Here is a 23,946-nt window from a genome sequence, read left to right as displayed (position 1 = left end):
GAGGCCCAGTCAGCAAAAGTAAATACAGACATATGACATACAGACTGTTCCTGCACTGCCTGATTTCAGGATTGGTACGGAGATTGAGTCTTGCCCTGAACCCACGTTTGTGACCCCAAAAACTTCTCCTCTGTGCTCCCTCAGTGGCAGACCAAGCACTGCAGAGGCTCCTCTGTACAGAGCAGACAGCAGACAGTCAGTCTTCGCTACGGAATACAGAGAAGGACTGCAAAGAATTTCCAATCCAGCTGGTAACTTAAGTGCAGCCTGAGTTACACTGGCAGGACTTGCTGGTGGCCAATCTCACCAACGTACCGTGCTACAGGGCGTTGTGATTTTGTGAGGATTTTGTGTATGACCTCAGAATGATCCCCTCGCCTGCAGTACGTGTTGCCATGCTTCAGGAAAAGCTCCACCAGCTCCAAAGGGATATGTGCATCTGCCTGGCTGCCCCGCTCTTAAGTAGCTGGCATAATGCTGCAATATTGCTGCAGCTAGGAGCAAGTGGATTTAGGAAATCCCAAATGATGGCTCAGTTTCCCCCTGGGACTCTGCTCCCTGCACCTTTTGGGCAGCTCTCAAAAGGAGCAGAGGAAACCCAAGTGCTGCAAGGACAAGCACTAGGAGTTTCAAGGCTCTCAGCCTCTCTTGTACTTCTAGGAAATATAAGGGAGAAACAAGAGTTGCAACATCTGCAAATCTCTTGTTTTACAGCCTGTGCTTGGGGCAGAACGACATGTGCTTTGGCAAGGCGCTCCGTGCAGGCGAGGTCAAGCTAACAGGCTTAGCTGCAAAACCACTGAGCTCAGGGAAAATAAATAAATAAAAACAAATAATAATAATAATAATAAAAAAGACAGTCCCGCGTGACACTGAAGGATTCTCTGGGTTGTTCCCCCCTGGCTGTTAGGATTTCAGCACCACAAGGAGGGAAGGGTCCCTGTGCTGGGTCACGGGGACAGCCAGCACCTCCTCCTGCATGTGGAGGGGATGCAGAGGAAGGGTGACAGCCTCCCCAAGCCAAAAAAAGAAACAAGAGGGTTCCCTGGGGGCTTCTTAGTTTGAGGATCAGTACAGCTTTAACCCTTCAGAGGTTGCAGGAGGAGTGGGAGGGAGCTGAGCTTGGTCTCCAGGAAGATTTCAGACCCCCCGAGGCCCAGCTCTCCCTCCGTCAGGAGACTTTTCCCCCTCCCCAAGGCAATAACGAGGCGCCTCACTTCGGACACGAAAGAGGAGAGAAGGTGAGGAGCTCACATTGGCTTTCTTTGGAGCGCTGACGAGGATCCGCAGGCTCTTCAGGGAAGGGCTCAGCTCCAACTGCTCCAGCGCTTTGTCCAAGTCTTCCTGGGATTTCAGCGGGATCAGGAGCTGGAAGGGATTGAACAAACACCGGAGCACGGCAGTGTCACACCGCTGGGTAAACAAAGGAAGCCAGATCCTCGCCGTGAGCAGCTTGGGAATGGGGGGACGAGGGAGGAACCCGAGGAGGCGGATGGAAAACAGAGACCCCATGCCCTCCAGCTCGTCGAGCTGCAGTGTTTTCTTCCAAGTTCTCATCTACCGTGGAACGGACGCAAGAATCACAACACAAACCATCTGCGAGGAGACAGCTTAAAGGTCAGCTCACCAATTCAGCGAGCGGTCAGAGGAGAGGGCTGAGACGAAGCCTTGCTGCCTGCCGTTCTGGGGCTGCTCTGATCTGGGAGTTTGTAGACAGGACCTGCTGCTATCCCGCGCCAAATCAGCCCCGTGCTTAAGCGGAGTTTGGGTTTCCTCCCTGGAATAATTTGAGTTTCTGTGCACTGACAGCTTCCCCAGCGTCTGGGCATCAGATGAGACAGGAACACCTCAAAAACTGGCCTCAAACCCTTTGCTGTGAGAGGTGTGCGCCGCTTTCCCTGCCAGAACAGCTTCTTTGACACCCAGCAGGACAGATTCAGCTCTGCTTTTTAGATGGTAAACAGAGTTTCCCCTCCTAACTCCTGAGGGAATTCGACCCCCTGGCATCGCTGTGTGCTGTACCACATCCCGCAGAGGGACTGCAAAGCTCCCAGTGCCCAAAATGCAACTATTTGCCCTCAATGCCCTACAAAGCAGGCTGCAGACTCTGTAGGTTGCCCAGGGTGCTGGCACCAAGAGCAGCCAGCAGAGCACATCACGCTCCTGCCTGTGCCAAAGCACACATGGGATCTGCTTACCAAAGGGACCGGGCGGCCACAGCGCCCAGTAAAGCCCCACTGGCCTTACTGGGAGCCCTGCCCTTGTGAAAGGCGGCTCTCTGGGTGCTCAGAGTTCATGTCCCAGCCACAGCAAACATGCCTCAGATCCACTGCCCAAGAAAAAGATGCTCAAACGTTGCCTGTGTCTCCCTTTTTGATCCATCCCAAGGTGTTGCCACCATTTTGGCTGCTGGCCTGAAGGTAAATACGCCTCCGACCGCGTGCACTAAGGCCAGGGCTTTGGGGATGTGCAGGTCAAGGGAAGGCCCCGGCCAACACAGACAAGGTTTCGTCTCAGGGAACTCCTCCAGTCACCTCTTCCACCCCCAGACCACAGCCTGAGCCTGCCAAGCTTCGTTTCAGGTGTTTGCGTGGCTGCTGTGCGGGCACCTCAAGGTTTAGGTGGTGTTTCTCCTCTCCTGGGTGAAAGGGAGGTCAGCTTTCAGCCCCGTTTTGCAGACAGGGAGCTGGGTCACACACAGGCTACCTCTTTTAGAGGCTAAACACTGGGCTTAACATCGTCATCCCTCAAGAGATCAAAGCTGTGGGTAGGAGGGAGGCCTGAGCTTACACCTACCCCAGGCTGAGCCAGGGGTGTTCTGCTTTAAGGTACACAAACACGGTTGATAAATTTCCACAAAAAGCCACAAGAGACCCTAGATCAAAGCTTTCAGCACACTCACCCGTGTGAATTAGGTTGTGCAGCCTCTGTCCAAAAACTATTTCAATGTTTTTGTGTCAGAAAAAGCCTCTAGGAGGAACCTGAGAAAGCCCTGCCACAGAGCGCTCCGCAGTCTGTCAAGGAAGGGACTCAAGTCCTCAACCAAACCAGCTGGGGGAAAATTCAAGGAGATGAACCTAACCAAGTGGGGTTTGGCAGAGAACACCACCAGCAGTGTTGTCTGGGCTGGGCCTCACAAGCCAAGCTGGAAATAGATTCCCAGTACGGGTCGTGTGTGAGGAGAAAGTGCTCCCCAGGCAGATACCAACCACTTGGGGCTTTCAGGAGGTTAAAGCACAGCTCACGGGTCCCACACGCTGCTCACCCATCTCCCCACCGAGCTCCTCACAAGCGTTCAGAGCTGCAACCCCTCAGCTGCTGCTGTGAACAAAATGTTCTGCAGCTCACTCCAGGCTCACAACTTTAACACATTCGCATGCCTGCTCCTGAGGAGCCAAAAATATCAGGCAGAAATTGCCCTCCCAGGGCCTGGAGCCAGTGTTTGGCTTGGCTTTACCGATCACCCGCATCTGGCAAGTAGATTTTGCTCCTTTTGGCTTCTACACTGGGGCACACATGGGTATCAGGGACAGATATAGGCATGGAATTAAATATAGGTCCAAGAAATAAGCCTAAGAAAGTGATTTCACAGGGTGAGTTTTCACCAGCCACAGCTTTATTGCTCGGACTCACTGCGTAAGACACTGCAGAAAGCCAAAGAATAGTAGGAAACGGGGTTAGGGAAAAAGCTGAGAGGTCAATTAGTTCATCTTCCTGCCCCATACAGGGCTGACTGGCATCAACAATTCTCGACAAAGGTTTGTTAAATATGCTTTTACACAGCCCTCCCCCCCCAGTGGAGCTTCTACCGTTTCCCTAGGCTTTAACTCCCCTCAGCCTCCTGAAATGATGCTGAGAAGAAGCGATGGTTGCCTCTAAACCAACGCTCAAAGGGAGGTCTCAGAGGGGAACTGGAGGCACGCAGAGGTTCAGTGATCTGCACAAGGTCACCTCACAAGCTGGTGACAGAGGTGGGACAGGGGAACGCCTCACCACACCTGGAGCAGCTGCTGGGCAGCGAGCACGGAGCAAATTCAGAGAGCACTTGTTGTAGAAGACACTCTTCCAAGCCATAACACAGCCAGATTTCTAGAAGTCTCGTGGTTTGATTCCACGACCCGATTTGGCTGTGCTGCTAACGTGCAGACATGCCCTGTGTGGGACACCACAGCCAGGCCCCACTCTTATCTGTACCAGCCCAAACCCGCTGATTCCATGGGCCCACCAGGATGTGAATCATGCGTGCCCCTGCTCCACCCAGCTGGCATGCTCATCTCGTCCACCTTAGCTTCAAGGCTCTTGTTTCTCTAGGACAGGGACTGCCATTTAGTCAGATTTTGTATGGGACCGCAGCCCTCCGTGTAATTTCGGCCTACAAGGCACTACGGCAAGAGAAACATCCAGGAGCTACGAAGAGTTGCTGCAGAGCTCCCCTTGAGTATGAAGAAAGGGTGAAAGATGTCCTTGGAATGAGTCTGTGGACAAACTACCTCTGAGACTTGAAGATGTGAGACTAAACAAGGCTGAGAGCACACTACAGACCCTGGAGGGTCACCGTGGAGACATATGGTTTATTTCCCCAAAGGTCAGTGTTTGTCTGTTTATAGGGTTTCTTCCACAAGCACCCTGAATTGCTACTGCTTCCCAAATGTATAGTTCCTCATAAAGAGGAATTTTGATGTATATAAAAAGAGCAACAAACCACGGAAGGCCCTCCTCATCCCTATGAAGTTAGGATTACCCAAAGGCCTGCTTAGGGTCCCGCTGTGTTCTCTGCACATGCCCAGGATTACAGTCTCTAAAATAGGATAAAATGCACTATTTAAGCTTCTGTTTGCTGTTGTTGGAAAAAAGTCCTCTCTTCCAGTGGAAAGAAACCTGGAATGAAATGAGTCATTCCTGGAGAATTCAATGGTGAGCTGTTCCCGGGAGGGCTGTCAGAGAATGCCCGAGATTAGAAACCAGACCGCATTCAAAGCTAAAGCCCAGAGGACACGTTGGTATCGTGAGGTATCTATTAATAAAGAACAGCAACTTCTGTTGGGTTCAATCTTAACTGGAAGGGAAGGGGAGGTGCCTCACAAGAAAACATTGAGCGTAGCAGAGCTGACACCCAAGGATGGCCCCCTTCTAGGTGAAGGCCCTCAGCAGCAGCCTGCATATGCTCCTTTCAGACCCAGTGCTGAGCTCAAGGAACAGGTTAAAAATAATAAAGTGGTCTGTGTTCATTGGAAGGTCAGAGTAGAAAGGTTTTCAAGCCTTAAAATGCAAGGATAGCAGAGGGAGGATTTCTTGGCCATCTGAATGTGGCCACAGGACCCGCTAGAGGAACCTACAGTGAGGCACACTTCACTGCAGACCTGCTCACAAGAAAATGCACAGGGTTCTGCCACTTCAGAGGGAAACAAAGTCAGTGCTGGATGAAGTATGCTGGTTTACTCACACCGTCCCTCATCCTCTGGACTTCAGCATGCTCCTGAAACTGCTCCCAAGATGAGGAGGCTTCACATCCAACCCAAGCACGAAGTAGTCTTTCACTTTGTGTGGCTCTCATGAAAGCCATTTGGTCTCAGCTGGGCTGTTCTCTGCCCCATGTGTGCCCACACCAGCAAGAAATGCTCTGAAATTTGGCCCTATCTGGTCCAAGTAGTGTTCATGGAGAAACACCGGCAGCTGCTGACTGTGCAGACAATGTCTCCATCACCTCCCTGAATTTGGGTATGTTTTTTTTCTGGGGGAAGATCAATTTACTTATGCCATCAATTAATAAGCCTTAACTGAAATTATTTTAAGAAGGAGAAAGCCTGGCTTGGAGTCAGAGAATACAACCAAAAGGCATCTGCACAACAGCTCTTGTATGCCTACTAGTAAGAATACTAGTAAGAATACTAACTCTTACTAAGAATTTGTAAGAATTCTTACAAAGTAAGAATATTTTTCTTCACGTAAATGTACAAAATTAAATCATGGCCTTCAGAACAAACTGTTACTCAATTCCAAAGTGAGCAGCAGGTACCCTAAAACTATCCTTTAGCCATAAAGAGAAGAGTACCTCATTGTTCACACAGACCAAGTCCATCGTCTGTCCGAAAGCATCCGTGACTTTCTGCACCACTTCTTTGAATTTGACTGGTCTTGGAAACTGGATGATCCTGGATTTGCAAACAAACATAGCAGTAGTATCGAGTTAGTAAAAGCATATCGGGATTCAGAATTAGACTGACAATTCAGAAATAAGGACTGGTATTCTATCACAGAACACAGAGCTTGCTCCTTGCTTTTACACTCATAAAAATGCTGCTTAGCTGCTACACCCAAGAGGAGACTTGACCTACCTTAAAGAATATCTACCAAAAATCCTAGTGCAGCTTCTCTGTTCCTCCCCCCTCCTGTTTACATGTTGAAAAGAAGAAAATCCAGCAGCAATTCATGAGAGAAGCCCTAGGTCACACGTCAGGGAGTGATTTATCACCTCCATTTTCAGCGAGTGGCTCTGAGCAGGGAGGGAATGGCTCAGTTTGGCATCCTGTGACTCTCCTGTACCATCACATGCAGGCACTCGAGAGGTACACGTCAACAGGTACAGGCTAGCCCCACACTGACATTATTTGAATTTTCTTTGTTTCTCCCATGCAATTTTGTGAGTCTGTGAGTTTCCAGCCCTGTGGCCTGCCCTGCCACATTCACTGAGCATCGAGCAGAGGTGATTCCATGAAAATGTCAAGTAGGGAAGGGCGTGCAGGCTTTAACTCCCAGCTCTATTTTTATGGGACCCATGCCTAAAATCTGGTTATCTTAAGTAAGTGTCACAGGCTGCTAATCAAAGGACACGTTTCTGTAGACTTGCAGCTCAGCTGTGGTTCAGCAAGGCTCAAGAATTAAAAAGAGAAAAGGATCCAACTGGGCACCCTACGTCCCTGGTAAGAGGCATTTAATGACTTCCAGTTTGGAAGCACTTTGAGCGCATGCAAATCCCAGGAGGTACTATGGAGAACAGGATGATGAGGCAAGGCTCTTGCATATAAAATCGTAGTTGATTTCAGGGGAATTAATCCTGCTGTGAGCTCATCTGCAGCTGGCTGAAGTCAGTGGGACATTGTTGGGTAAAAAGGGTAATTTGTCCCTGTACACGGAAGGGGACTGGGGTGGGTACATACCTTTTCTCTCCTTCATATTCAAACTTGATCCTGACATTTCGCTGCTGAAATTAAAAACAGAAAAGAGTTAGGTCCCAAAGCGTGTCCCGGCCTGACAGGCAGATCCAAACCGCAGAGCAGTTCTCAGGGAGACTCCCCTAACTCTGCTGGGTGTCTGATCTATTTAGGGCCAAGTTTCCTGCTGGACTTTGGGGAAACTCCACTGCTTTGCTAATAAGCGTACTTGCCAAAGAAAAAAAAAAAGTCTTCTGTAAACAAGAGGACACTTACTCATGTCAAGAGGATGGGGCTAGACTCTTTTCGGTTGTGCCCAGTGACAGGATAAGAGACAACGGGCACAAATTGAAGCACAGAAAGCTCCACCTGAACATGAAGAGAAACTTCTTTACAGCAAGGGTGACAGAGTGCTGGGACAGGTTGGCCAGAGAGGTTGGGGATATTCAAAACCTTCTCTGGGGATATTCAAAACCTCCCTGGTCACAATCCTGCGCAACATGCTCCAGGTGACCCGGTTCGAGCTGGGGGCTTGGACTAAACGATCTCCAGAGGTCCCTTCCAACCTCCATCACTCTGTGACTCATGTGTATAATATTAATAAATTGCACTCAGACAAGGGCGAAAGGGCAAGAAGCAAAGTATATCAGGTATCACTACTCCACACACAGTAAATACGCACCCTGAACTCTTGCTCACCCCAGGAGAAACCTTCAGCTTTGCCCAAATAAGTTCCAGTGGATTCATGGGCAGACTGGGAACACAACCACACAGACACCAGTAAAAGCCACTTCTTCCCTCCTCTACTTGTGTATATTTAGCAGCTATCGTAAGACCAAAAGAAGCCTTTTCATTCATTCAGCTTCTCAGACTGAGCCTGAGCCAAGCATCCCTCTAGCATCCCTCGGCTCGTGCCAGGACTTTCCAATGGCATCCAAGGCAGATGAAAAACCCTTTTACTTCCCAGACCACGCTGTCACCCCAGTGAACCAGGGCTCTGCTCCCACTAATCCCCACCACCTTCCTCAAACACTGGCTTTCATCCTATGGAGAAAAAAAACTCACCACCTCCTTCAAAAGTACAACCCCAGGGAGGACTCGGTCCCTTGCCACCGGGAATAATCCCTGCCTGGGTGGATGACAGCCCTTCCTGAGCGAGGGCCTTATCTCTAACCCTGGATTTCCAGCACATGAAGGCACACTTTCCATCCTCTCAGAGGGAAAGCAGAGCTGCAGCAAAACAGCTTTGACTCCGATGAGGAAAATGAGCTGGCCGGGTGTCCTTAGGTTTATTTTTAAACGGGCAGCTCCCTGAGCTCTGCGAACACCCAACAGAGAGTTCAGGCAGTTGAGCCTAGAAGAGACTCAGTGAAAAAGCTTAAAAACCCTGGCAGATAGAGGGTAGCACGCTGCATCACCTGAAACACATCCCTTTTAGCTCTGCTTCTGGCATTTCCAGACAGGACAGGAAGAACCATCACAAAATGGGGCTTTTCAGCAGCGTTACAGGCACTTACATCACCTCGGTGTCTGCAGCCGGTTCTCCAGCCCCACGATGTTTGCTCAAACTCGTGGTTTGTTTCTACAACCAGGCCCAAAGCATTAAAATACAAATCCAGGTATTTTTGGACAAAACAGTCCAAAATTGAAAAGAAAAAATGGCCATAACAGACCAATGTTGAGGGTCTGAATCACTCTAGAGAGACAGCCAAATACATGTGGAATTGCCAAGTCTGATTATCAGCTTGGAAAAGGAAAAATAAAATAAAATAAAACATGAAATGAGCTCTCGTGCCATTTTTTATTTCATTCATCTGAATAAAATATTCAGATATTTTATCTGAACAGGGCCTGGCTAATTAATTCGCCTCTCCTGGATGCTGGAAGCAAATCAGCCAGAGTGGATTCGCAGCATGCAGCCCTGGAGAGTCCTCTTCCAAAACAAGAGAAAAATCAGGACGAGGAACTTTCGAGGTTTCTCCTTACAAAAGAGCAGGACGTGTAAGGGGAAAAGCTCACGCAGCTCCAGCCTCACTGCAGGAAACCTTTCAAAACACAGGTTTCACTTTCAGCGCAGACCTGAAAGCTGCGCTGAGCTGGGATGGAGCAGCCGCGGCGTGTTTGTGCTGAGCAAAACCAACCTCGCAGACAAACAAGTTTTAAAAAACAGCTTGTGGCCGGGAAACGTCAAAACACTTGTGTAAAGCTCCAGAGAGAGAAGAAAAGGAAAAAAAAAGAGCCACGACCCTGCTGCATCCTTTTCTTCCACATCAACAACAGGGCTGATGTGCGGTGGCCCGAAGCCAACAGAAGCAGGCCAGCTGCCCCACATTGCTCCACTCTTTTTCTAAGCAAAGCAGCGAACACCCTGGCTGCATCAGAGGATCGAAAAGCCACTTCATTTGTTCATGAGATTATCAGGGTTTGGGGTGATGTAAAAACCACTAAGCTCTTGCCTCCCTCAAAGAAAGCAAGATCTTAAACATGTAAGTATTCAAAAGAGGGGAAAAACATGTATGTATATACATGTATGTGTTCTGAGGAGTTGGTTACAGTTATTTTCCCTTGGCTTGCTCACGTTTTTGACTCACTGCTCAAGCTGAATTCATCACCACCACCGGCAACAGATACTTTTTTCCTTCAAAAAAAAAAAAAAGTGGGCAGTGCCCAAAGTGCTAGGAAGTCCCGGGAGGATGCAAAGCACTTCCTAAAGGCTGGAGTGGGCTGTGATTTTTTACACCCATGGAAATCTGGTTTGGAGCAGCTCGTTTGAGATCACACAGGGAGCCTGGGGCAACGCCAAGCACCGGAGCTAAACCTCACACAAGCCTGCATCCAGGGCTTCAAACACGTGATGAAGAGGAGGCAAAATCAGCCTCTTTTCTGTCAGGAGCTCAACACGACATGAGGGCGTTGAGGTGGAAGAGGCACTGGTTGTGCAGGCTGCTGCTCACCCCTCACTTTTGTCATTTTGTGAGGAGTTATGACAGCAGCGACTCCTCCTTGCACAACCCAGGGCGCTGCTCGCCCTGCCTAGGCCTCGCTGCTGTCAGATGGCAAATGAGGTTAATGACGGACTCTTTCTGCCCCACAATCAGGAGGCCATTAATTGATAAAGGAGAAGGGGGCAAGATGTCTAAGGAGGGCGTGTGTTAAACACGGAGGTGAGGGGTAAGGCCCTGCTGTGAGGAATCAGCCCTCACGGCAAGCTGCAGTAGATGCCTGCTATGGTTTCATGGACAACTTCGAAAGCAAGCAGGGGACACTGTGGTGCTAGGACACGAGGAGATGAAACAGAGCAGCCAGGTCCAAAATGTAGACCTTGGGTCTCCCGGGCTGCACGTACTTCAGCAAACTCCACGTTCACATCCGACGTGGCACCGGGGAGCCCGCGTCTCAAATGGTGCCTTGAGGCCCTGCTGCGACACAAACAAAACCAGCGACAACACTGACAGGAAATACCACAGTCATTCCCTTCGTTTCTGGAATAATTTCTTCCCCGAGATACTCGTGCTGGCATTTCCTCCAGCCTCACTAACAAATGGCTCCTGGTGTTTTACTCTTTCTTGCCATCTGCCTTCAGAAAGGAAAAGCAAAGCCACTGCGGCGGCCACAAATACATCACCATCTTTCCAGGCTTTCCAGAAGGTATATTTTTAGCTCCTTCCTTAAAACTTCTTGTTTCACTCAAAGAGGAAAAGCCCGCAGCCTCCGAGCGCTGACAGGGCAGCAGCTACGTGCTTGGGGTCAGGGTGAAGGGGAACGCGATGGTGGCAAGGGGGAAAGGACTCGTCCAGCACAGCCCTTGAGAGGGGCTTGGCAGGGGACACGGGGTGGCCCCTGAAGCCCTCTGAGGTACCGGGGAACCAGAGCGAGCTGGTTGGGATTAGGCAAGATGTCGGAGAAATGGAAAAAGTGCTTCCAAGCGAGGTGAATCATGATCTGCTAGAGAGATCCCCGAAGAGCCGACTGCTGTTTGTAATAAAAGCACACACAGAGAGAAGCAGCACACGTAGCAGGGCCGAAAATGGAAACGGCTTTGGAGGAACAGGAGGTGCTGAGCACCCTCAGCCTCTGTCTGCCCAGAGGGGCAATCAGACTGGGGGCATGGGCCCAAACTGGTAGGAAACACCCGCCCACACAGGGCCATCCTGACTTCATCACCACAGATAGGGAAGGGATGACCAGTCCTGCCTGCAGACACCCTGCAAGACACCCCTGCCTGCGTGTTAGCACGGCACCCAGAGCTGAAGCACCAAAAATTGCCATTCTTTAAAGTCCTCAGCTAAGGTTAAGTTCAAATTTGAGACTCCTCTCATCGTTGTCTCTCAAATTCAGCTAATGGTATTCTGGTCTGAACCCGGAATGAACCAAGAGTGACATTCCAGTTTTGCTCTTCCCCACCCATGACACCTACCTTGCCTCAGTTTCCCCTCTGGGTAAAATTGGGTAAAATAAGGGCAATGAAAGAGATCTATTTCTGCATGCTGGAGGGTAAAACGGTTTCAACTCTTTCATTTTCTACTTGTTGGCTTAGGAAACAATGAGAAAACCCCACAGAGCACTGTGGCATTCAAGGACTGGAGATTTAGTTACTCTTTCATACAAAGCCACAAAAAGGTGGGTTTTCTCCTCAACTTCTGCCTTCAGCCAAGAGAAATAAGCACGGCAGAGCCAGGCCAAGGGGACTTCTCTACCTCCCCAAGCCGCATGTTGTTTGGATTAGTCCTGTGCTCACCCCTGCTTTTAGCAATGGGATGTATGTTACAAGCCAGACAGCTGGACCGTGTCCCTAAACCACAATAGGAGATGACTAATCGGCGTCATTAGGAATTATCCACACAGAACCCCCACGCACTTCAGGCTCTTCAGCAAAGCCGACAGAAAGGGTTTTGTCTGGGATTGCCCCCTTCTCCTCCTGGTGGGTGGGAGCTACGAGATAGCCAGGTCCCCCTGAATCCTTACAGCTTTCTTCCTCCGAATAAGAAAGACCAGCATGTGAGCCCCTGAGGCCAGTGGAAAGATCATGTCTAGAGGGTTTGCTGCTCCTTGCTACAGATATTTTGGTTTTGTGCAGCAGCACAAATCACAGACTCCAAGATGCCCATCCGAAACCACCTACCTGGCAGGGAATAGCTTTTTCCCAGCAGGATTTCTGCTGGGTGTTACCCTGTAGCACCCAAGTCAGCTCCACAGCAGGCAAGGGGAAGCCTCCTCCCCAAATCCTTGGGACTCCCACTGCCTTTGCTAGATCCAGCCACGACTTTCCCAGCTGATGCTACTCCCCTCTTGGTCTCTTGCTTCTTCCCCCATGGTGTGGGAAGACCCCACAGCTCTCCTCATAGCAACTCTCATCTTCAAGGTGGTATTTATGGACCGCCATTATGTTCCCCAACAGTAAAACTGACGTGGTAAAGCCAAACTCCTTTTTAGGCTGCTTGAAGACCTACAGAAAGCCCTGCAACATGAGCTATATTTTATCCCGGTTATGAGCAAGCCTTATGCTGCGTTCAACTTGCCAAAAGAGAGTCCAGAAGTAATTTACTAAAAGAACAACTTTTAGGTCAGTCTGACACTTGTCCTGCACGGGGAAATATTCCCGACAAATATCGGCCTTTATTGCCGTGGGAGAACTGGCAATCAAAATGAAAGGGGCAGAGGAGCTGCTGGCTGTCATCGGCCAGGGCAGAGGCCCACGCCAACGCCTCGGCGTCAGACTGAAGCCCAGCACTGACAACCAGCCTCGCACTGCTCACTGCCAAGTGCTATTTATATAATTAAATGGATGTGCATATAAACAGATGCAAAAAGACGTTAATATAATCGCTGCTTTCTTCTCCACGATTCTGTTTGGGGTTGGCTAATTCTTTGTGGCTTCCCTTCTTATCCCACTCATCTTTTTCGTTCGGGATCACAATGCACAGCTTTGTGCTGCCGTTTCCTCCTGCCCTTCTCTCGCATCACGGAAGAACCGAGCCAACTGCTAGAAACTGTTTGTTCAGTCCAGAAGATTGCCTGAAAGGACTCCTTCCAGCCGTACTAGAGGAATAAAGGACGGATAAAAGGAGTAACTGAGGAATAACAGAGCAGAGGATGCACTAGGAATAACGTCAGGATGATCTCTGTGGTCCCAAAAACTCATTTGTAAGGAAAGCAAACTAAAAAAAAGAAAGATTTTTAAGCAATTTGTCTCGGGAGAAGTTAACTCCGTAAAACAATCTAAAGGAAAAACTGTCATTCATTATCTTGAGGAAGAAATATTGTGCAGCACACACCACCACAGACTATTTTCTTGTGTGGCCCAGTCCTATCAGCAACATGATCTGGCAGGCTCCAGATTTCATCTTCTGTCAAGAGAGCACCAAGGAACCCCTCCAAGAGACAGTGATGAGGTAGCATTTTGGTTGCATTTCTTTGTGGGCCAAAAGAAAAAATGCTGCAAGTCACAGAGGGACAAGACAGTTAGTCGACACATTTTCCTCTAAAATGTTTTTCAGCAGAAATTTGGAACAATGACTGAAGGATTCCCATGCCTCAGAGAGCATTCTTCCACAGAAAAAAATAACTTTTGTTTTTTAATCTGAGAACTGAACGTCCAGACCAATGTGTGAGCATGTGGCTACAGGGCCTCGTAACAGACACCCACAATGAGAATCCCAAGAGGAGCATCGAGCATCTAAATGCCCCGTGCCTTAGCCCTGGTCCAAGAAAGGAGAATGTGCGTTGCATCGCTCAGCCCAAATCAGCCAACATCATCGTAAAAAAAAGTGGAAACGCCAAGTACCAAAGGAACAACAAATCACAGGCATGATATTTCTAAAACAATTTCCTCCCAGCTCCTGCCATCAGATCCTAAAAGAAAAAAAAAAGACCCAAACAAGTCAATTAAGAGTTTGTGAGCTGCAAACACGAACCCAGTCCCCGCTAATTCCACCTCCTGTGGCCACTCCCCACCTCGCAGCCCAGACTCCCATCGTTTTGCGAGCCAGACTTGTTCCAGCTAGGCCAACTGAGTGAAGCAACAGCTCGACATAACTCCAACGCCCTTCATCTCGGGGGGCCTGCTGGTCTGAATCCTCAGCCCCGGATGCACGAGGGGTGCGGGACGCTGACTACTTGCGCCTCCTCTGGCGGAGAGCTCTGAGTAATTCTGAGCAAGCAGCTACGGGCGATCCACTTATGGATAAAAAGGAAAATGATACAGGAAGGAATGCTCTTCCAAGCATCCGTGCTGTATTTGGGAAGAACAGTTAGATTCCTAACAGGATAAGACTAAATGCACGGGGCAGCCAGCAATTCCCAAGCTGATAGCAGAACACAACATGACCCTGTCAGCGAGGTATAAGGATATGGAGTGGATGGGCTGTGGATACAAACTTGTTTGCAAGCATTCAACTTTATGAAACCTCTGTAGTTAACAATTCAGACAGTGAAAACTGTTATTTTCCTCATTTTTGACTAAATATCTGGTTAACCATGCATCTGCAGCGTTTCTAGCTATCGTTTTCAAAAACGACAGCAGGAATTTTCTCCCATTGTGAGAAAACAAACACGGCATGTAAGAGAAGCCTGAAAAGTTTTGCTGTCCTGCAAGCATCCTGAGATGGCTTGGTATGGTCCCCACCCATCGCCTCGCAGAAAATGCTGCCCTCAGAGCCATCCAAAGCTGCGCTGGATCGTCTGCTCTGCCTGCAGCTGCAGAGCCAGCTCCGAACGTCTCCGGTCAGTCCTGTAAACATCTTGGATTTATTTCAGCCTGAGCTGAACGCAGCTCCAGTGATTCAACTTGGACAGCTGCTACCGCCAGGACACGCTTGAAAACAGACATGCGACGTGTGCGTGTGCTTTCGTCTGCATGTGTCTAGGAAGTCTGGGGGGATTTGGGAAAAGGATTTTCTTCCTCTACACTCGGGAGTTTTTTGTTCGCAGCACAGATGCCATTAAAATAGGCACGACAACTGTAAATGACAATTCGGTTTCTTCCTTGCAAGGCATTCAGCAGTTGTGACGCTGATTACAAGCTTCCTCTAAGCCATAGCATTAGAAGAGGGATTCCAAGAGGATTTGCTTGCATACTTCTCCAGCTGCATCCCAGCACCCCTAATTATTCCCCCCCCCCCTTTTTTTTTCTTGCCTTGGTATTCTGACGACTGAATTTTCTTCACAACTTCAGTTTTGTATGCTATTTGTTCCATATGCAAATCGTCTATTAAATCCCCTTCAGCTATTACATATTATACCAATGTGAGCAAATAACTCCTAACGTTGCTCAAGGGACGAGCTTTTTGCTCACTCCATCAACACTGAGCACGCGACACGGCCAAAACGTTTTGTTTGAGGCGCGCAAAGATAAACACCAGTAATTAATATTTAAACACTTTATATAAGAATGACATTATTCCTCCCCAAAGAGCCTGGGTGTCTACAGCTCAAAGTTGGCAGTCCATCTATAAAATATCTGAAGTAAAATGTGCGTGTGATAAATATTGAATTTCATCAACACCGTCAACAGAACACATTTGACTGATCTAACTCTTAAAGCTGCAGTGCTTGTAAGAAATTCTGCTAAATTCAGTGCTAAAAGAAGAGCCTTGGGGGTGGGAATTTAGATTTAAAACCAGTTTCAGGCTCTGTTTCAATATTTAGGACTGATTTGGACCACCATTTTCATCCTCTGGTCCTCCACTGTCCCTCTGTGATATGGGGCTGCCTGTAGCTTCTTTGTTACTCTTCAAGAAGAGATCCTAAAGCTTACGCTGGGGTAATTATTTTATTTCTGACGTGCTGAGCTCCAACAGCACTTGTTAACTTCATCTCTAACATTTAAATTCCATGCTCCTGGCCTGGTGAGCACCATGTCCACCTCTACTTAGGGTGGACTCAAGCAATGCCTTACCTGTTTGCTGGAGTGGACGCTGTTTTTATTCCTGTTGTTGTCCAGCAGCCCCCCACATTTGCCCAACGCTGCCAAATCCTTCATAATAGAATTCAGAGCTTCTTCTTCATCTGCAAAAGAAGAAAAGACAACTGAAGCACGGAAGGTAGCCTCACCTCTGAAAACAGGGAGTAAAAATATAGTATTGCATATGCCATCTTTCAACCCAAACGTGTCCCAAGCCATGATGTGCAGCCTTGCTGTGAAGTGAGGCACTCTAAGACTACACAGCACAGCCCACCCAACCCATCGTGTGTAGGGAATGAAAGTTTCTTCATCACAGGAGACAGAGGTCCCCCAGAAGAGCCACATCTGCTGCCCACGGGGCCCTTCAGAGTTTCAAACCTAGAGCCAGTGAGAAACCAGGGGAGAGGACAAGAAACCTGTTACAAGAGGCACGCTGTGCGTGCTGCCACGCTCGTGATCCAGTCAGGAAGGGCAAATATTACATTCACACAGCTGTCACTGGATAAATACGAATATAGCTCCTGATTTTTGTGGAAAACCAAGCGTCTCCAGGACCTGAGCCACCCCCACGCCAAGCTGAGTGTACACCTAACTCCAAGTCTGCAAGAAAGATGAAGATGACAAAAATTGCCATGAAAACGCATGGGGCTGGACCCAAACATGGAGGTTTTTTCCCCGGGGATGTGTACGCCGTGGATCTTCATGCTCAGACACCACCTCCTCTTTTTCTGTTCCTCCTGTGTCATGCGTGGCCGGGTCACATCGGGACTGAAGCTGTGACAAAAAGGGATTAAGAAAAAGGCTTCTCATGCGTGCTGGGTACCCAGAGCCACCTCATTAAAGCAAGGGGGAAAAGTTGAAAATCTGGTGTTTCTTTTAAAGCTCAAAGAACTTTTTATTGTAGTCGATGTGTCTCTATATAAATATATTTAATATTACATTTATTATTTTATTTATTACATATTTAACATGTCTATATGAAGTACTTAATGGTACAGTTCCTCGCCTCTTCCACATTTCCCTGCTCAGTGAGTGTGGATGTGTTTTTCGGGAGGGGTGGCAGGGAACATAACCTGGGATGCCACAATAAAGCACTCAAGAAAATGAGGAGGTTTATGAGGAGGTTTGTTCCTGTTCAGGAAAGAGAAAAAAAAAAAAGGAGATACAAAAGAACCAGAATTTTCCTACTTTCTGTTGTTGTTGAAAAAAGGGAGCCCTGGGGACAAGCCTGGTTTTCCAGACAGATTTTGTAGTAGGAAAAAAAAAACAAAACACAAAAACAGAAGAAAAAAAACTTATTTTGTGGAGGGGGAAGGGAATGGGGGAGGGACAAATGAAAAAAAAGCCACACACAAAAACAAAAAACCCACACACCACCCTCCAGGAATTTTCCACCAAAGCTAGCTGTAATCTCTAAAATGCCCCTCACCCCTTTTTTTTTTTTTCCAACCTGAATGACAACAAAAGTTTCCTGAGTGCGATGACACAAAGCACAGTCCCCGATGTCACGGGGAAATGGGGTTTCAGCAGGCAGTGGCAGAGAGCTGGGCTTCTGTGAGCACAGCCACGCTGCTCAGCGCTGTCCTCCCCGTATCTATATCTTAGCTAGGATGTGGAGGACGAGTTCATGGCATCAATAAAGCCACTGAAAAAGAGATCCTTGAGCTGAAGTGGATCCTATCACTGCCAAATTCCTGGTGCTGCAGCCTCACCTGCACGACCGAAAGCCTCCTTTCCTTAGGAAGTTTCCTTTCCTTGAAGCACCCCCTCATTTCCAAAACCAACTGCTTAAAGCTAACCCCTTTCCAGAAACACCCAGCCACCAACCTTCTCAGCCTAGAAGAAAAAAGGACAAAAGAGGAGAGATTTCTAATACTGAGGCTGCCAACTCAGCCCCTTTCTATTACCATCGACTAAAAAACTGATGCTGGAGAGGATTCTGAAGAGCACGTGAGCATTTTTTTCTCTTTTATAATAAAAACCTACACGTGATGTGTCATAAACCAGAAAACACATCCGTGCCATCATGGAATAGTGGTACAAAACAAAGACAAGATGGTTTCTCGCTGTACTAGCAAGCAAGCCTGTTTTCTGCCACCGAAGCATGAAACATCTATGTACCAGAGCACCCTACTCAAGCACCAGCAGAAATATGTTATTCCTTGAAACAACACGTGCCTTTAGCCCAAAAGCTGCAATTTCAGAGCAGCTTTGAACACTTGAAGGAACCTCAAGAAGCTTTGAACCCTCGAAGCCTCAAGTGTTCAAAAAAATTAAATAAATAAAGCCCAAAAAAACCCCACGCCACGCTCCAAGGTAACCTCGGAGCAGGAGCATGATTTGTTTTGCATCATCGGTTGCAAAACTGAGGCTTCGCAGCCCTCTGGGTGACAGCTCTGCACCGGGCCTGATGCTTTCCAGACCCAAGCCTCTTGCCCATCCTCATTACAGCTTTTGGGGTCTCCGAGCTGACTCCCTGGAAGGGTGGAGAACTTTGTTCCATGGAAACGAGGAGCCAGCTCCGCCAGCTCAGTGCAAATTGAAGCTCGCTGCCTAATTAAATCCAAATGCCACTCCCTAGGCTCCGAAGCAAAAGGGGCGGCGCAGGCTGCTCGCTTCCCCCGGTTTGGTTTGTGTGAGGAGCGGGAGGGACGGCTCTCCTTGGGGGAAAATTTTGGGGAAATGGTGTTTGACACCAGCCCTTCATCCCCCGTGTCTCGTCTTCCACCCCCGGCTCTCTCCTTCCTTCCAGCCGTTTCCCTCCTTACAAGTTTCGTTTCTTTATTCTCTCCTTCCCACCAACCCCTCAGTTTTGCCCTTTTTAATCAGCTTCCTGTGACGAAGCTCGTTCGATCACGCTGCCAGCCCGCCTGAGGACCACTTCCAACCAAATGTAACGGAGGTCAGGAGGTCTCAAAGATAATTCCCTAAATTTTGGTGTTATGTAGTGAAGTCAGCCGAGCAATGACCAGCAGAGCTGCAGTGACATGAGAGGGTCTGAAACTTAAATAAAATCACCCCGACCCACTTTGGTGAGATCTTGTATCAAACCTGCAGCACCTCCTCCTCTCGTCACGCTCTCTATTCAGTCAGGCCTTCAGACTCACAACTCCCAGGCGCTACCGATGCGAATCTGGGGCAGCGAGCGCTTGGAAAAATCAAGTACGAAGCAAAAGCAGAAAGCCACAGCGTGACACATCTCTCTGCCCTTCAGAGACACGTTTCCGGCGCTGCTGCACGGCAGAGAGGAACCTGGAGTTTCAGTCTTAGTGCAGCAGCTCAGTGCTGAACGAAAAAAAAGGGAAAAAAAATTAAAAAAAAATAATAAAATAAGGCATGGGAGAAACAGCGAGGCTGAAGGTCAGCACAGACCACCCGAAAAAATCCAAGAATCAGGAGAGAAAGCAAATCAAGGAGGGACAAAGGAATAATTTAGCTGTGTTCGGATGGTCTAGACAGCGCTGTTATTGTTGGCTTGGCTCACGGGTCATTACTAAGACGCAGCTTACGGTACTGCCATGAGGCTGCTTCCATCCACAGGGCAAGAAAAAAAAAAAAGAAAAGCCTGCAGAAGTAAAGCGGGGTGATGTAAAACAGGATGAGCTCTGATTTCAGCCCACCAGGCAGAGCTCGGGCTGGGAAAAATTCGGGAAAAGTCCTGGGTGCTGCAGAAGGGCCGAGCAGTGGCGTTGAGTCATTGGGAAGGCAGGCAGGAGCGGGCAGCCGAGGGGCCGCACGCTGCCACACACACTTCTGCTCGGATCCAGCGTAAAACCACAGCCTGGAGGCGCCTGTGGCCACTGAAGATCCCACTGTGCTTTTTGCAGCCATGCCCGTGGAAATTCCGGCAGCGCCTGCCCCTCGCCAGCATCCCCCTCTCAGCAAGGCAACCAAGAAATGTGGAACTGCGTGGCTGTAACATCAACGGTCTTAAATTTGGCCTGCAAAGGACATCATCCCTTCGTTTTCTCTGGTTTTGGATTAATTGGGGTAAGACATTTCTCGTTTACCAAAGAGAGCCCCAGAAAGCTGAGACTCCCCGCCTGGTATCGCCCAGTACCCAGCAAAGGGCAGTTCCTGCTGGAAACTGGGAATTTGGCTAAATTGGCACACGGGAGGAGAGATGAGCTGCTGTTTATGCCTCATTTTATGGACAGGAATCTGAGAGAGACAAAAGTCTTGACCGAGACTGCACAAGTCAGAGCTAAACAGCTTGATAGAGTTTAAATTCGGAAAGGGCTTAACTCGATCTGGCCTTCCTGGATGGATACAAAGGCCACAGAAATTCGTTCAGCAGTGTCTATATCATGTCTTGACCTCAAATCAAACAGACACAACAGTGTTTTTCTGAAAGCTGTCCAGAAGGTCTGAGTTTGAAGAGCTCACGCAATAATTTCAGTAGTCTCACCGAGTTCCAGTCTGAGTGGAGCTTGCTTCATACTTCGTTCGTTGAACTTCGTCTCTGAAGTGTTTTGGAGACAGCAGGATGCAACATTCAGTGGCCACAAAACCTTTTCATTTCTATTTGGAGTGTGAGCACGGGATAGCAGCAAACACTGCCAGTGCAACAGTTCACATCATGCTGGGCTGCTCACTGCCTTCATCACATCAAGGTCATATCGGTCCCCAGTTTGCTTCCCAGGTCCAAGAAAATAGACAGCACTAACCTCTATTCAGGAGGTATCAGAGAACCTTCTTGTGAAAGCAAGTGCTGCCTTTCCTCCAGAAGCCATCAGGGAAAATGAGCTTGAAGACAAAACTCTGACTGAGGAAGAAAAAGCATCCTTGCCTGTAAAGGACTCAGACCTTCAGGTTTCTTCACAACCTACAGACTCCATCAGTGGCTATGTCCTGCTACCTGCATTCAGGCCATGCACAAAATGCCAGCTGCACAGACATCAAGTGCAGAGATAAAGACAGCAAACAGCAGGAAGGATCAATTAGTAAGTAAACACTGTCCCAGACAAAACTAGGAGGGAGATTAGTGATCTCCTAAGCAGGAAACACAAGCTCCAGACCCTGGCTTGGACCATATCAAGCAAGTAAGGAAGGGACCAGATGCTCTGACAGGCAGCTCCAAATACCATTTTGCGACTCTCCCCCTTAGAAGGGCTGTCTGCAAATGACCTGCAGGAAAACAGGCTGCTGCATGCAGCCATCCCGTGACAGAGAAGCAGATAATCCCCCATTTAAATGAAACCCACACTCACAAGTCGCTTTGCTACTGTCCGGAGCAGTGTTCGGTGTCTGATGAGGAGGAAAATCACCCTATTACCATCCCCCAGCCCAGACTGCTAGCCACTGGGGCAGCCACCAGCGGAGCACGTTCCCTTTGCAAGTCAGCAAAGTCTCGGCGGCAGCTGGATCCTGCTGTCGTTCACCTTCTTACAACCCCACCCAAGGGACAGCAAGGTCACCCGTGTACGCCTCGAGGGCAGGGCACAGCTCAGCAGGTCACACAGAGCAATTATACAGGAGGAAGTGAGGAAAGACCCTTCTGATACGCAGGATTTCTTGGCAGGAGTTCGCCTGCTGACGTCTCCAGCTCGAGACGCAGACGCTCCCCCAGATAAATAACTCTGCGAGGTGCTGGGGTTTCTTGAAAACACGTATCCTAGCTGAGGAATTGCGATGCTGAAAGCTACACGATCTGATAGGTACTGAAGGTCATCGATACTTTACCTGCCAAATCAATGTTAAACACTTGTTCTCCATAGATGACAAAATTTGGGATTTCAAATCTGCTTTTCACAGTGCAATCAGGAACAAAAGCAAACCCATCTGAGGCATTTACAGATGTCCATCACACCAAATGCCCAATAAAACACCTGTGTTTTTCACACACTGACATAACCATCCCACAAATCTTTTTATCAGGGGATAAAGCTTGTTTAAGAGTCCTGCCTCCTACTCCCCATCATAAGCTATCCCTTGGGTAACCCACACAGCTATCAATAAAATTTCACAGATCAGAGAATGTATTTGAATCAAAAACAACTTTTCCCTTTACAGCCTCCTGTAAAAGAGGACAGATTTTAACAGCCAGCAATTGGCCTGGGGGAAAGGCAAGAATTTGTTTTAAAAAGCTAAACCAGTTACCACCTTACACAGTTTTACTAATAATCATTTATCGCATATGTAAGTAATTCCAATCTCCACAATGACAAGAAAAAAAAGTCCCCAAAATATTCATCCACACAAATAACATTATATTAGATGCGTTTGGGCTCTTACAACTCTAAAAGCCTTCAGAAAACAGCAGAAGAGAAGAAGCTAGCAAATAAATATGTTATGTTGCAACATATTTGAGATATGTTACGTGAGATAATGAACTTGGACTGACTTCTGAATTTCCCCAGGGAAAAAAGAGAGCTACAGGGAATTCACCTCAGTTTAGGTAAGGTGAGAATGATGCCCTTAAACACTAAGTGATCGATGCAAACACCAAAACCAAAACCTTTCGAGGGCACGGCACAGCAAGTCTTACCACTCGTGTAAAAGCTGTGGGGGCTAAGCCACAAATAGCACAGTAAATTTTTCTTGAGAAACGTGAAAGGCTGCGGCACAATCCCGATGTACAGTCATCCTGGAGATTTACCGTGGACTCTTGCAATAGAAACACTCAGGATCTGAAAGGTGTTTGGTTGAGCTCGGCAGGGAGGGAAAGCAGAGCTACATCTGCGTTTCATTACAACCCTCCCCTCCCAAAACAGCCATCCCTCAGAGCAATGTGTGTAGTCAAATTTACACATGTCGCACTCCTCCGCAGCCCTGTCCCCCCACAATGTTGTCAGAAGACATCCTCAGATGTCACCACAGATGCAGACAGCAGTGAAATCTGTCTTAAAAGCCATTTTCCCCAGATAGGAGCCATGCAACACCCCAATGCCCACGAGTTGGTTTTGATTAGCGAGGGGGCACACAAGCTCCCCAGCATTATAGGCTAAGGAAAGCTGTACCGTGATGGGTGTCCAAGCTGGACAGGATGGTGATGGACAAAAATCTTTGCCCTTGTGAGGTTTATCCAAAGGTTTTCGGAAGTCTTCAGGCACAAGAATTGGCCTCCCCCCTCCTTCCATCTCCCTGCAGCCACCTCCATCAGCCCCACTGAGGCCCTGCAGTAACTTGTGGGGCCCAAGTGTGTGCGCTCCACACCCTTTAATGCCCCCTGGTTAACAGGACAGATGTCTGTGTTAAAATTGGGTGGTATCTGGGGAGGGAAGAGAGATTTACTGACGAGGGGAGGGCTGGAGAAAATGGGCACTGGCTCTCAAAACCAGCCAGCAACGGCAGCAATTCAGATCCTGGAACTGGAGGTATGATGGTTCAAAAATAAGAAACACACACATTTTCAGGGATATGAAGGGTTTTCAGTGCTTCACTGATGCTTGTTGATTTACACTGTAATCTGTCACCACGGGGCAGTGGTGCTCAGCCAGCCCTGGCAGAGCCAAGGCCTGGCTGCCATGGCTCCCCAAGGCTGCAGCGAGGCGCACAGGCGCAGCCATGCCCCCATGCCGTGGGGACCTCAAGGTGCCAATCCCACCCACATCTCCTCAAGTACTGATCCCTTAAACTCTTCCCCAACCCTCAGCAGATGCCATTTTGCTGTCGGAATAGTTGAAGTGGAGGCCAGAGCCATGCTGGTCCCAAACAGGTCCCCAGCATGAAGCAATGTTAGGGCTGGGCCTCACAAGAAGAGCTGTTATCAGCTCTACTCTCCTTAGACTAATTTTATTTTTAGTTGACTCAACAAGATCATTGCCCAAGTCCCACATTATCATCTTCCATAGCTAATTAAGAGTTTGCTACTTGTTTCATCTGTTCACCTCACTCCCCTAGCTCCTGGGCTGCTCCCCATCAGCAAGGGGGATGAGGCCACCCCATTGTGGG

At 48.5% G+C, this 23,946-nt stretch overlaps 1 protein-coding gene across 2 annotated transcripts in view; it reads right to left on the bottom strand.

Annotated features, from left to right (window-relative positions):
- LOC101795869 (mitogen-activated protein kinase kinase kinase 3) overlaps positions 1 to 23,946 on the bottom strand; it is a 65,576-nt gene that overhangs the window by 19,075 nt on the left and 22,555 nt on the right. The window contains exons 3-6 of one of the 2 annotated variants that reach the window (XM_027450359.3): positions 16,048 to 16,157; positions 7,158 to 7,201; positions 6,053 to 6,152; positions 1,255 to 1,368 (exon numbers count right to left, since the gene is read on the bottom strand). In XM_027450359.3, coding sequence (XP_027306160.1) covers positions 1,255 to 1,368; positions 6,053 to 6,152; positions 7,158 to 7,201; positions 16,048 to 16,157 — 368 coding nt within the window. The remainder of the gene's footprint in view (positions 1 to 1,254; positions 1,369 to 6,052; positions 6,153 to 7,157; positions 7,202 to 16,047; positions 16,158 to 23,946) is intronic. The other variant, XM_027450362.3, reaches the window with a different exon arrangement.

The sequence above is a fragment of the Anas platyrhynchos genome, chromosome 2 (genome assembly GCF_047663525.1).
Source record: "Anas platyrhynchos isolate ZD024472 breed Pekin duck chromosome 2, IASCAAS_PekinDuck_T2T, whole genome shotgun sequence".
NCBI classification, from domain to species: domain Eukaryota; kingdom Metazoa; phylum Chordata; class Aves; order Anseriformes; family Anatidae; genus Anas; species Anas platyrhynchos.
This window is presented reverse-complemented; position numbering and strand designations above follow the sequence as displayed.